The 14,327-nt window shown below is 35.9% G+C and overlaps 1 protein-coding gene across 1 annotated transcript in view; it reads right to left on the bottom strand.

The window, feature by feature from the left end:
- UBR1 (ubiquitin protein ligase E3 component n-recognin 1) overlaps nt 1-14,327 on the bottom strand; it is a 167,912-nt gene that overhangs the window by 82,433 nt on the left and 71,152 nt on the right. Inside the window, exons 6-14 of the mRNA XM_007119577.3 lie at nt 11,496-11,634; nt 10,472-10,534; nt 10,106-10,229; nt 9,452-9,559; nt 8,723-8,811; nt 7,095-7,193; nt 6,008-6,165; nt 1,223-1,322; nt 555-683 (exon numbers count right to left, since the gene is read on the bottom strand). Coding sequence (XP_007119639.2) covers nt 555-683; nt 1,223-1,322; nt 6,008-6,165; nt 7,095-7,193; nt 8,723-8,811; nt 9,452-9,559; nt 10,106-10,229; nt 10,472-10,534; nt 11,496-11,634 — 1,009 coding nt within the window. The remainder of the gene's footprint in view (nt 1-554; nt 684-1,222; nt 1,323-6,007; nt 6,166-7,094; nt 7,194-8,722; nt 8,812-9,451; nt 9,560-10,105; nt 10,230-10,471; nt 10,535-11,495; nt 11,635-14,327) is intronic.

The following is a 14,327-nucleotide window of genomic DNA, read 5'->3' as shown; positions in this document are numbered from 1 at the left end:
GTTGCGGAGCACAGGCTCCGGACGCGCAGGCCCAGCGGCCATGGCTCACGGGCCCAGCTGCTCCACGGCATGTGGGATCCTCCCAGACCGGGGCGCGAACCCGGTTCCCCTGCATCGGCAGGCGGACGCGCAACCACTGCGCCACCAGGGAAGCCCTAAAATTAATTTTCTTAATGTTTTAACTCACATAACAAGGCTCTTGATTGAATAAATATCTACACCCCTCCACTGCTGGAATATTTAAAAGTCTAGTCCTAATTTTATTATTAACATTCATGCCCAAGGAAATAAATTTATCAATAATTAATTTATTAATTGGTTAGGGTGTGCTGTATATTTTAAACTCCACTGTTCCCAAAGGTAAATGGAATGCCATGGAGCACATTTTCTAACTAAGTGTAAAAAACTACAAATTTAATAAGATAATTCAAATATATAAGAAACTATTTAAGTAATAAAACTTTACATCAAGGAAGTTGCAACATAAAACTATACTATTAATAACAATCAGAACACTTAAAAAGGCACGGATCCTTCTAACAAATTTTACTTACATCACAAGCGCACCACTCTTGGAACATTAGTAAAATATTCTTCAATTGCATCTGTATAGCAATGGCAGCCTCCCAGTCAGGATCCACTTCTATGTGTTGCCCAACCTGTCTTCTGATTTCTTCCATTCCCTACAAGAAAAGAGTGGTTAACATATACATATGGGCCCTCTTTCTTTGCTCTTCCACTGGCAAAATATAAAATCATCAGGATTTATATTCATGTATGCGTAGTTTTTTAACATGGCTGTTACACTAGGTCAGAATGCAAGGGTTCAAATAACTCTGTCACTTTCTAGCTGTATGACCCTGGTCAAATTATTTCTAAGCTATGATTCCCTTATATGTAAAAGGGGGATAATAATAGTAACTACCTAATAAGATTGCTATGAGGCTCAAAAGAAATAATGCATGAAAGTGCTTACTACAGTTATCACATGGTAAGCATCAATAAACATTAATAGTAACAACTGCAGTTAACTAAGCTATTCAGAAAGATCTATTAAAGCAGAATCAGTGAGGCAGTGTTTAAATTTTACTTCTATTTTGCTAGATTTATCCTTCCTCAAATAAAAACCATAATTTCCTCAAAACAAAACAAAACATGAAAGATTGGGGTTAAATTTTTTAAAATAAATTTATATTACTTATGTACAGAAGAACTATCATACCTGCATACAGGTAAGAATCTTCAAAAAAGATCTAAAGCCTTCAAGGAACTGCATTCTTAATCTTTCCGTCCATAATGCAGGCTTGCTGATCAGGATATACCTATCATTTCAAGAGACAAAGAAACATTTCACTTTCCTATTTTGGGATAATTTTAAGGTTCTCAGGGCTATAGATAATGTTGATTCATCAAAATTATGAATTCTAATTTCTTATAATTCTAGGCAGTGCTAGAATTACACCAGCAAAATGTGAATGCTCTACCTATGAGAGGCAGATGTCAAAGCTGAGCCTGACTTCTCCACTCAAAAGTTAGTCTGATTAAGTGAATCCAGCCTGTCACAGCTGGACAACCACAGTACAAATTTTCTAGAACTGTTCATACCCTTCACCCAAAGGACCAGTTGAAATCCCTTCAGCCTCAAAATGCATGTCAAAACTACATGTGCATGATGTATGCTGTTTGTGCAAACTATTTCAGAATATTTTGTAAGTTATAAAATATTTTTGTGCATTAAAATGACACACTTTGGGCTTCCCTGGTGGCGCAGTGGTTGAGTCCACCTGCCGATGCAGGATACACGGGTTTGTGCCCCGGTCCGGGAAGATCCCACATGCCGCGGGGCGGCTAGGCCCGTGAGCCATGGCCGCTGAGCCTGCGCGTCCGGAGCCTGTTCCCCGCAACAGGAGAGGCCACAACAGTGAGAGGCCCGCGTACCGCAAAAAAAAAAAAAAAAAAAAAAATGCGTGTCCGGAGCCTGTTCCCCGCAACAGGAGAGGCCCCAAAAGTGAGAGGCCCGCGTACCGAAAAAAAAAAAAAAAAAAAAAAAAAAAAAAGACACATTTTTTCCCCATGCAGTCAAGAGAATTATAGTAGTTTGGCCTGAGGATTCAATACCTTTGTTATTGCTGCTCAGCATGTAATGACTAAAGATTTGTACAACTTTGTGTGACTATTCTGCACTGGTTCCCAGAGCCATTCATTCCTACTACCTGATTTCAGTACCATAGATATACTACTGCTGGTGGGTCACGAAATTTGGAACAGACTTCCTACCTCCAGGCTTCCTTCGCCCAGAACCCAGAAGAAGGATATAAGCACCTATGTCATCGTGGATTACAAATCAGAATGTATTTGTTTCATAAGATAAACAGACCCATTTTAGCCTATAATTTACAAGACCAATACTTCTTTTGGCTGTAAAGACAATGGCTGTTTTCATATCCAGTGGGAACATGGTTTATCACGAAATAACTTCTCAGGGAGGAATCATTAACAATTATTAAAAATTATTTTGCATTCAGTCAACCCAAATCAATTCCTATTACACACCAGGTATCAGGAACATAAACATGAACCAGACACCCTACCCTTGAGGTTCAAAGTGCAGATGGGAAAACAGATATGTATACTGGACACTGTAATCCAATGTTAAGCTCCCAAAAAAAGGGCACAAAGGAAGTAATGCTGAACATAAAAGACAAGGCAAAAAGATGGAGGAAAAATTAGTTTTACTCGTAAAGACAGTAAGGATTGTGGTTTAATTTTCCCTTTCTTTAAATATCCATTAATATGTTGAAATTTAAAATACAATCATCAGGACTTTATCAAAGAAATAACTTTGAAATATACTAATTACATTCTAAATCTTTCTTTTAAAGTAAAAAAGACTAAAGTTTAAACTCTACCACAATGAACAAATGGCATCAAAATTTGGCTGTTTTCTAGAACACTGCTACTCAAAAGGTTGTTCACAAACCAGAAGCATCAGCATCAACTGAATCTTTAGAAATGCAGAATCTACTGAGTAATAATCTGCATTTTAACAAGCTCCCAAAATGATTTGCATTCATATTAATATTTGAGAAGCACTGATCTAGAGAAGAAAATTTACATTTCTAGTTTCACATAGTTCATGCCTGACCCCCTGTAGGAGACCTAGGAAGTAAAGAAGATGTAAGAGATAGGAAGAAAGGAAAGAGTAAGGAAGGAAAGGAAAAGAAAAGCAGTCTGCAGATAAAAATAGGTGGTAAAAGCAGTGGAAGGAGGGTGGGACAGAGTAGGAGAGGAAGAGGGTGACCTGCATTGAGAATATGCTATACTTTTCAGAAAAAGGAAAAAACAAGTTAGAGTAATAAAAGGATAATATTCACTTAACAGAACCAAGGTTCAACTGCATCTCTTTTCTAAGTTTCATTTCCATAATATCCCAACAGATACCTTCCATAGAGTGAGTGACAAATGAAACTAAATACAGGTGTATTTATTTAGAATGAGAGAGGTAACAATCCCTTCCTTCTACTACACAGACCTCAGAGTACTGTGTTCATTTCTTGGCATATACCTTAAGTGGTATACAGTCAACTAAACAGGTTCAGTAGCGAAGGACAATAATGTAGAAGGAATTTTAAATATGAAATGGGTATATTTAAAGAAAATGATGTAACTTAACATAAAAAAGAGTTGTCAGATATGCCTGCTGTCTTCAAATACTTCAAGTTAAATGAGCACTGAGTTGTTCTGAATGGACAAAGGGTGAGCTAGAGCCACAAAATGAAAGCTACAAAAAGACAAGAGTTCAATATAAAATAAACTTTCTAAAAGTTGGAAGGGGTTACTCAAGGGTTAGAATGCACTGTTTTGAGAGAATGAAAATTTCCTGAGGCAGGCTGAACAGAGCTTCTACTAGGACCAAGAAACCTATTTCATGCTGAGGTACAGTCAGATAAGTAGATAAGTAGTATATAAAGTGAGACTATGAAGAGCTACAAATTCTGGAAGAATCTGTACTTTATTCTAGAAACAGTTAAAAGGCATTAAGTATTTGTGGTTATTTCTAAATGATTTAAAAGCAGGGCTTCAGGAAGAAGTGGTGAATGAATAAGTATATGGGGAAATAATAAGAATGACTACAAAATTTCTACCATGAGAGACTGAGAAATGGGGCTCAGTAATTATTTGTTAAATGAAGGGTATATCTGATTGGTATTTTAGGCCAGGTTTCAGAGAAGGCTTTGTTGTTGTTTATGTAGTCTGTGAAGCTACATAATGCAGTGAAAGGAACATGAGTATTACAGATAAATAGTGTTAGGCTCAAATCCAAATTCTGCCACTTACTAGCTTTGTGACCTTAGGCAAATAATTATAATATACAAATAAAGATATCACCTACATTATGAGAATGTTGCAAGAATAAAATGAAGTAAAATAAGTAAAGCTTCTTAGCACATAGCAGTTACTAATAAATAACACAGGACCCTTGTGAGAGTGAATTACACTAGAAGTCTAGCACAATATCTGCTAATCAGGTCCTCAAAAGACATTATTTTTCCCTTCTCCTTGTCATTAGAGAAATCTCTACTTATGTAAGGATGTAGGAGAGAAGTTGTGAGCATCAGAAGAGTGGGAAAACTTTAAAATTACCTTCCCAACCAGGGACCTTAAAGTTTTACCATAGGGGTAAGTATCTAGGGATGCATTAACCCTAAATTATTTACCACAGAGAATAATTATAGTCAGAGATCCACAAAATAAAATATGACAAAACAATGATGTGATTATGCACTTCTCTGGATAGAAAAATAACTATGTTATAAGAACACTTCAGAGTAATAAGAACCACAGAAAGAGATTTTTCCTATACAGTAGACCAAAGGAATGATAAATACACTGATTTAACACTAAACTTTAAGTACTTCCATTTGGAGTTTTTGTATATTTTTTGTTTGTTTGTTTTGCATAATGTAAATTATGCATAATTTGTGAATCACAATGGCTAAATGGTAATTCACTACTGAACTCATCACCATCTCAACTTGTACTGAAGATATGATAACATAACGATTTACTGAACTTTAAAGAAAGAATTACATGTCATAATCATATTTAGAAATTGCAGAATTTGAAAGGGTCTGGAAACATTTTTCTCAGTAATATCAAGGATCCAATGCATAGTTCCAGAAATCTGTCAAATGTATTTTTCTAACTAGACTAAACTATTTCTAGGTTGGTTTAGAAACTTGTTTCCAGCTCTCTATACTTTACATGGTCACTAGAAGAAGTGGACAAAATTAGAATGACTTTATTCACGAAGGGACTAGAATAAGTAATCATATATATCTTAGAGATCTTTTTTTAATAGCGAACTAAATGAAACATATTTTGTCTTAATATATTCTTAAAATAATTGTTTAAGTTTATGATTTATTGAATACTTTATATAGCATAATCCTTATAGTAATCACCATTTATTTCTAAAAAAATTAGAAATTTATTTCCTTTTAGGTCCAATGATCCCAAATGTGATCTATCATATGATTCCAACTTTAGTTTAAAAGGAAACTCCATTCTCTTCAGGGAGAAAAACTTAAGAAACCCCTGATGAATACTTGGTCACATGTATGAAAAAGGGAGTTAAAAAAATTCACATCAACAAGATCATCTGAAACTAAGCACAAAGAGACTATGAAAGAGGGCCAGAACCAAAATACATGAGTGGAAGTGAGTGGAAGGCATGGTGACTATGATGGAGATTCATTTGGTGACCCCAAGAGACCCTAAGTTCCTGTGAGAGGCCCTTCCTCAGTACCTTCTTTACTGACCTGATTTTAACTCTATAAGAAGCCTTCACTTAAAACATTTATTGACATCACAGTAACAGTTCTTTGTACTTGCCATCATTATAAAGATTCCAAGATAACCAAAAGGATCAGATGTTTATATATAGGACAGAATAAACACAACTGTGTTTAACAGGTACCCTCACCTTTTTACTCAAACAACTTACTTTAGATCACATATTACTGCATATACTCTTCCCAATTTGTCCTGGCTATAACCCTGGAAGTTGAATTTATTGTTCCTATCCAAGTACTCAGGCAAAACTTCCAGCAGAGTTTCAGTGATGACAGAGATAACATTTTGCTCTTCAATAAGATGTCGAGCCTGCAGAACATGTGAAGAATATTGTCTTTAGTATTAACTCATTATAGTATGGACTTTATTTATTTATTCATTTGGTTGGTAAGTCATTTTGAGTAAATGTTTGTTGAGCATCAAACACACTCCTTAGTCTCACAGGATAGCAATTTCTGAGAAATTATTTTCTAAAAGTAAAAATTCCCTACTCCTCAGCAACTAGAAAACACCTGTCTGAACACCCCAAGCCCATTACACAGGTTATTTACATGAATGTTTACCACTGTTAATCACACAGTGAGCAAAGTAGAACAAACAGATATACTTCAGGCTTCTGTCGTATATATTTTCTATTCTGACATCTCTCCCTTACTCGCAATCCAATTTCTCTTCCCCATTCTTTTCTCTGGCCTTTGAAAAGAGAAAGTAGGAACTTTCCAGAAGAAACAGGAAAAGTAGTAGTATAAAAAGGAAGCAGAATCCTCCACCCTCCTCCTCCCAGGCCTATGCAGCTCCATCTCATGCAAATGCTCAACAGTTATACTCTCCTCCTGCTTTATCTTACTCTATTCCCCCACTCCTAACAACAATGATAAAAAAAAAAAACCTAAAGAACAAAAGAATAGCACAAAAAAAATTTTTTTTGATATTAAAAAGGCACTGTTCCTAAGTTACTCTAGACACTGAGAAACCATCCCTAGGTTTCACCTGCAGGAATGAGCACTTTCGGACCAAGGTAGTACCATCACTCCCACTCCACAAATTACCTAGTCCTTGGGTATCATTAATGCATTTTCACTTGCAGATACCACTGAAGCATTATTCAATTTTCCACGTGTAATTAGACCAACATAGTGACTCAGAAATTGTTTTAATTCAATTCAACAGTAACTAAAATTCTTAAATAATAAAATAAATATTACTTAGAAAGACTGCCAAGACTAATCAATACATACCAAAGTAGGAACAGTAAACATCTGAACTGAGAGTGCAGTTATAGAGATACTTCTGTCATGATCATCACTGATATAGTCTTTCTGTAGCTGCTTATAATACTGAAAGATAAAACAATAAGTGGAGAAGCAATTATAAATAAGTACTGAAAACTTTTAAAATCCCAATTTTAACAGCCGCTACATTTACTCCTATGTATAAGATGGAAAGTATTACAACTCCTATTTATTAAGGGGAGATACTATGGTCAACAAAAATTTACTAGAAAGAGAATAACAAAAGACTGAATATGAATTCAGCTACCCAACCTACAATAGTTGGACAGTGAGAACTATTTTAAAAAAACACAACAAACACACACACACACACAGGTAAAAATCACAGAGGACTGCAAAGGTGCAGTATATACTTTCTCCAAACAGAATCTAGGGCAATCTTTAGCAGATTTTACCCCAATGGAATAGGGCACGGACTATACTGAAAGTATTTTAAAGCTGATATGACCCAGAAAACCATCCATCAGATTCAACCCAGCCTTAAACAGAATGGATGCTGGCTATACATAATTTCTTATACATACTGGTGCATACCAGCTGAAAATCAATCCTGGTATCTTGGGAGAACAAAAATAATAATACATCCAGTCATGCATCAAGCATCTATTATATTAAATCTTGACCTACATATTTAATTTCAACCATTAGAATTCATACAAAGTTTAAGAGGTAACCATGGTATACAGAAAAACATCATATAAGGAGGGAGAACTGCTGTTGTATAAGGAAAAAACTTCATTTCAGATCACAGATATGGTCCAATATTCTATCTCTAATGAGTTTTAGAAGAATAGAGTTGATAATTTGAGTTGTCATCACCTTTAAAGAAACCAAATGTCTTAGTTGCTTTTAACAATCTACTTATAAAATCCAGGAAGTGCAGGTATCTTATCCCACAGTATCATTTGCCTATGACAATCATTATTTCACTCTCTGCTTCCAATTCCATCCTGGGTCTACCTCTGTCCTAAGTTTTACAGAATTTCCTGCCACTCAAAATCAGAGTAAACTAACAAGTATTTACTGGATACCTCTGTATAAGGCAAAGCAGAAGGTTAAAGAAGTACATGTTCTAACTAGTCTAACTTGAGAGAGACAAAAAATATTACAATATAAGGGATATACAACAGATCAATAAAACAGTATTAAAAAGCTGTAAGATTTATCTTTATATTCTAGCCTCAAATAGTTAAGTATAACTCTTGCCCATCAAATATCTGCCTCCTTTTAGCATGTATATCTGTTCCTTTTCCCTGCTATGCCTTTCAACTAGTCACTGCTCTTGTTATAATTTTACTAACAGACAAATGATTAGAAAAGATAAATGTATTCACGAATGTGATAACTTCCTATTGTTTTTTCTAGGCAAACAAAAGGTCATTTTCCACCTATCTCCTCTCTCAGACTACTGTTTCCATACTACCAAATGTGAAAATAAATGAACCTTTTGACAGAGAAATGAACTATAAAATTAAATTCTTGCTTCATAATTATCCCCTTTGTTTCCATTATTTCACTTACAAAAATGGTTTTCTATTTCTATTTGTTGATATCTATTTATAAAGAGCAATTACCTTCACAAATTCCATAGCAAAGAATTTTTTGTATTCCATCTCCATAAAAAAACTGCTGAAGATCAATTCGTGAAGGATCTTACGGGCACCTATACATCATTTTTTGGGGAAGTGGGAGGAGTATCACCAAGGCAAAAAAAACATTCCAGCTATTAGTAGTGGCAGAATATTATAAAAATATTTCACATGCTAATAGACCTCAAGGACTCAAATGTTATGGCATTTATTGCATTAATATTTAATAGCTAGAATTTAAAATACATACATGTAATGCCTTTACCCTCTTTTTCTGTACCCCTCTCACTCCTGTACCTTACTTCATCCTACTTCTCCCACCTTTCTCCATTCCTTTTCATTCTGTTTCACTAAAGACTACTCTTACTCTGTATCTTCCCTTCTCCATCCCCTTTAACCTTTCTCTCACCTTTTACTTTTGGTTCTTCATTTAAATTTTAAAAATGAAAATTAACATAGCTTTTATAATGGCACTACTACATGAATGCATACATACTCTTTTTACTGGTTCTGACTAAATGAAAAGGCACTATAATTAAATGGCAATATCCCTGGGTTTTAACACAGAATACATATTGATTGGTTAACCTCACCTTCAAAGTATAATATCTTATCAAGTTCACTGATTTAATAAACAAAAGAGATTAAACTCCACTTTAAGGTCATAATATTCCTCGGCTTCATGGCAAGAAGCACAAGTAAAGATCTACCTACCTTTATAAAGCTTTGCATCCCAAAGCATTAACCTGCTTATGAGACAGGGATTCTCAGAGCCAGGTTCTTCTCTAAGGCATGCTTGGCAAAAGATCTGTCTGAAGTCACCTACAAACAAAAAAAGTCATATAATTTTTATTCTTAAAGTATTTTCTCCCAAAAGTACATTTCCTATAATAACATATGAAAAACTAACAGTAATCGTCCCACACTTGATGTCAAGAATTATCCTGTCAATATCAAAGAATCAAGAGCTGATGAAACATTATTCATAGCATCTGAAATGCAATCCTGAAAATAAGCAAAATGTATAAAAAAAAAACCAAACCATTTTATTTTTTTTTTATTTTTTTATTTTTTTTTTGCGGTACGCGGGCCTCTGACTGTTGTGGCCTCTCCCGTTGTGGAGCACAGGCTCCGGACGCACAGGCCCAGTGGCCATGGCTCACGGGCCCACCCGCTCCGCAGCATGTGGGATCTTCCCGGACCGGGGCACGAACCCATGTCCCCCGCATCGGCAGGCGGACTCTCAACCACTGCGCCACCAGGGAAGCCCAAACCATTTTATTTTATACTCAATGACATTTTAAAATTTGTGGCTATTTAAAAAGACAATAGTTTATGAAAAATAAGAAAAATAGGCTACATGCTTACTTGAATAGCTCATAATTTTATTCATCCAGGATCCCAGACGCAAAGCAAATTTCTGATGAGCCATAACCTCAGAGTGTAATACTTCTACATGAAGTGGATGTTGAGAGACATTTTCTGAATGACTCTAGAAATGAAAGGAATATTAAAAACAAACTAGTTTTAATATTTTTGTTTTAACTAAGTAATCTACTCTTCAAAAAAAGAAATCACATAACTGTTGCAGGTCCAAATCTCCGGGTCTAAATGCTCCAATCATATCTTTACTAACGATGTCAAATCACTTCAACAATATAATTGTTTTACTTGGGCTCTTGTAATGTGCATTCCTCTTAAAATTCTCTTTTTGACTCTAATTCAGAAAATTACCTTTATATCTTCCTTTGCTTCCTGGCAAGCAGCAAAAGCACCTGCTTTAACAGCCCGACGGCCCTAATTATAGACAAACGTGAGAATTAGGTAGTAGATTGACAATCCCAATCAATAAGTAATATAAAGCCCAAAGACCCAATAAGTTCTTAATTATCAATCATTTGTTGACTGCCTAAAAGTCCTAAGATTGACAATACGTAGAAGATAAACATAAATGTTTAGCAGCTTTATGTAGCTTCAGAACTTTCAATACCACTAGTGGAGAGTTTCTATACTTTAGGATTCTAGATTTCCTGCTTGGCAAGAATGTCAATTATTTACTTATTGTAGTATATTCTATTTCTATCAGATAATAATAAGTTAGGTTTACTAAACTCCTATTATATGTCTTAGATAGTTTTCATGAGTAAACTTAAAATTCTTCATCATGTGTTCCATAACACACTTGTGGTCCACTAGTGGGTTAGAGGTATGGCCAGGATATTGATTCCTCAAGCCCTAGAATCACAATGCTAATTACTAGTGCCATGACGTTTCTTCCACCATCTTACACTCCTCTTGAGGGTAGGGATTAGCTTAATGTTCCTTCTGCATACCCAAAGAACACATTTTGCTTTGGATGGGTGTTAAATAAAAGTTGAGCCATGCTATAAATATTATTCTAAAAATAGTTTTAATAGATGATGTTAACTAACCAACTTCTCATAATTCATGCATTTATTCATTCATTCAATAATTATAGAAACAGACTGAGGTTGAGCTGACATTCTTAACTACTCTTTGCCAACTATATTCAGTAACTTTCTAATTATTTAGAACAAAAGAGGAAAATTAGTCATCTTAAACTGTTACACACGCACAGAAAAATCAAGTTTCAACCAATTTACTTAGGCTATAAAGAATAAATGAAGAGGATGGTTGTACCTAACACAGTACTAAGGCACTTGGCAAGGGCCAGTCAACACCCAATTTCCAGGAAGCTGATGAAGACAGCATAATAATTCAAATGACACTCACGAACCTCTTTGTCTATGGCAGTGGTGTGCAACTGCGCCTCTGCGAGCTCACAGTCAAGAGCTCTTTGTAGACTGTATATGACATGGTCATATGAATGGTGTTCATCATTGAAAAGGACACAGTAGTAGCTATCATTTTTCTCTCTGTTTAAAAAAAAGATATATATTCAGACACTGCAACAAATAAACAAAGGAAAACACGAAACACAGGCTAAAATAATATATGCCATGTGATGAAGCAGCACCATGTAGTTTCCTACGTATGGGAAAGTACCTCTGTAATACTAGTATAGGAGGTGATTTTAAGTGGTACGGTGCCATAAAATTTTAAAACCCTGATAAAAATATTACCTTTTCCATGTTTGTCCCCCAATTTTTCTAACTTTCAGAATTAAAATATTATTCTCAGTGAGTGGCAGTATGTCTTTAACACCATTCTTAACTCTTGCTAATCTCCCACTCTGACAAAAGGAGACAGGCCTCAGGCTCAGAACCTTCAAGCAGGCAACAATAGATTTTATTAACATTTAGTTTTTATTTAAGTTATTTTTGTTTTTACCTTCTATTTATTTTAAGTGATACTGGTTTTATAGCACATTTAAGTTTTTTTTTAAAAGGTATATAGATTTAAAGTGCCAGAACTACCATTTGACTGAAAGGCCTTAGACAAATCACTTAAGCATTTAATCTTGCTGAGATGACAGTATCTTTTCCACCTCTAAGAAGAGTATAATATCTACATTTGAGAGTGGTGTGAGGATCTTATAAAATACGTGAAAATGGCTGTCATGGGCTAAATAAATGTCAGAAGTTATTATCAGATTTAAACAGTTTATAATAACCTTTCACTAAACACTCAATTGATCCTCATAACTCTAAGAGGCAGCTTTTCTCAGGCCTCTTATACCTTAGGAAATAGAGGCTCAAAAAGACTTCTCTATGGTCCCAAAGACAATAAGCAGTGAGAATCAGAACTCAGATGTATGAATTTGAAGTCCAGTGCTGTCTACATACATGACCACACTCGAGCAACCCACCCTTTTTAGACAGGCATATTGCTAGTATTATGTTTACCAACACAAAGTTTCTTAAAGCATTTAACTGATGCTATCAACATATCTGAAATTAAAAGCTTTGTGGACACAATCTCTGATGATCTTTATTTTTCCAAACAGTTTATGGCCTAGCAAAAGTCAAAACAATACATTTAATGTTTTTAAAAACTGAAATTCTTAATTCTCTCTCCTAGAATAATACAAATACACCCAATAAACTAAAAAAACTGTTATTTAGGTTTGTGAAACTCCTAATATTACTCAGGTAGAAAAATTCCTACAAGCCCCAAACTGTATTTCATATCAGGTCTAGAATTCTCTTTTGCATTTGTAAATTAAGAGCAAATATTACTGTCACTAAAAGACTTATGGTTGTTAGAAATCGCTGGGTTTTAGCTAAAAAAAATTGTTAAGGGAATTCCCTTGTGGCGCAGTGGTTAAGAATCCTCCTGCCAATGCAGGGGACATGGGTTTGAGCCCTGGTCCGGGAAGATCCCACATGCCGCAGAGCAACTAAGCCCGTGCGCCACAACTACTGAGGCTGCGCTCTAGAACCCACGAGCCACAACTACAGAGCCCGCAAGCCACAACTACTGAAGCCCATGCGTCTAGAGTCCGTGCTCCGCAACAGAGAAGCCACCGCAATGAGAAGCCCATGCACCACAATGAAGAGCAAGCCCCTGCGCACCTCAATGAAGAGCAGCCCCTGCTCGCCGCAACTAGAGAAAGCCCACGGGCAGCAACAAAGACCCAATGCAGACAAAAATAAATAATAAAAAAATTTTTAAAAAAACAACTGTTAAATTCCTACACCTGAAATAATCCTAGATCCCAAAGCACAGGGCAAAGGGCTATCTCCTTATTCCTACCATCAAATATTTAAAAAAAATTTTTTTAATTAGTTTATTTATTTTTGGCTGCGTTGGGGCTTTGGTGCGGTGTTGTGTTGCCTTCTCTTGTTGCAGAGCACGGGCTCTAGGCGCACGGGTTTCAGTAGTTGTGGCACGTGGGCTCAACAGTTGTGGCTCGTGGGATCTAAAGTGCAGGCTCAGTAGTTGTGGCACACGGGATTAGTTGCTCCACGGCATGTGGGATCTTCCCGGACCAGGGTTCGAACCCATGTGCCCTGCATTGGCAGGTGGATTGTTAACCACTGCGCCACCAGGGAACCCCCATCAAAATATTTTCTTTTCTTTTTTTTTTTTTTCTTTTCTTTTTTAAAATTTAATTTTATTTATTTTTTTATACAGCAGGTTCTTATTAGTCATCCATCTTATAAACATCAGTGTATACATGTCAATCCCAATCTCCCCATTCATCACACCCCCACCCCCACCCCCCCGCTGCTTTCCCCCCTTGGTGTCCATATGTTTGTTCTCTACATCTGTGTCTTTATTTTTGCCTTGCAAACTGGTTCATCTCTATCAATTTTCTATGTTCCACATATATGCGTTAATATACAATATTTGTTTTTCTCTTCCGGACCAGGGTTCGAACCCATGTGCCCTGCATTGGCAGGTGGATTGTTAACCACTGCGCCACCAGGGAACCCCCATCAAAATATTTTCTTTTCTTTTTTTTTCTTTTCTTTTTTAAAATTTAATTTTATTTATTTTTTTATACAGCAGGTTCTTATTAGTCATCCATCTTATAAACATCAGTGTATACATGTCAATCCCAATCTCCCCATTCATCACACCCCCACCCCCACCCCCCCGCTGCTTTCCCCCCTTGGTGTCCATATGTTTGTTCTCTACATCTGTGTCTTTATTTTTGCCCTGC

Source organism: Physeter macrocephalus, chromosome 11 (genome assembly GCF_002837175.3).
Source record: "Physeter macrocephalus isolate SW-GA chromosome 11, ASM283717v5, whole genome shotgun sequence".
Lineage (NCBI taxonomy): Eukaryota > Metazoa > Chordata > Mammalia > Artiodactyla > Physeteridae > Physeter > Physeter macrocephalus.
The sequence above is the reverse complement of the archived record's forward strand: the minus strand, read 5'-3'. Positions and strand labels throughout refer to the sequence as shown.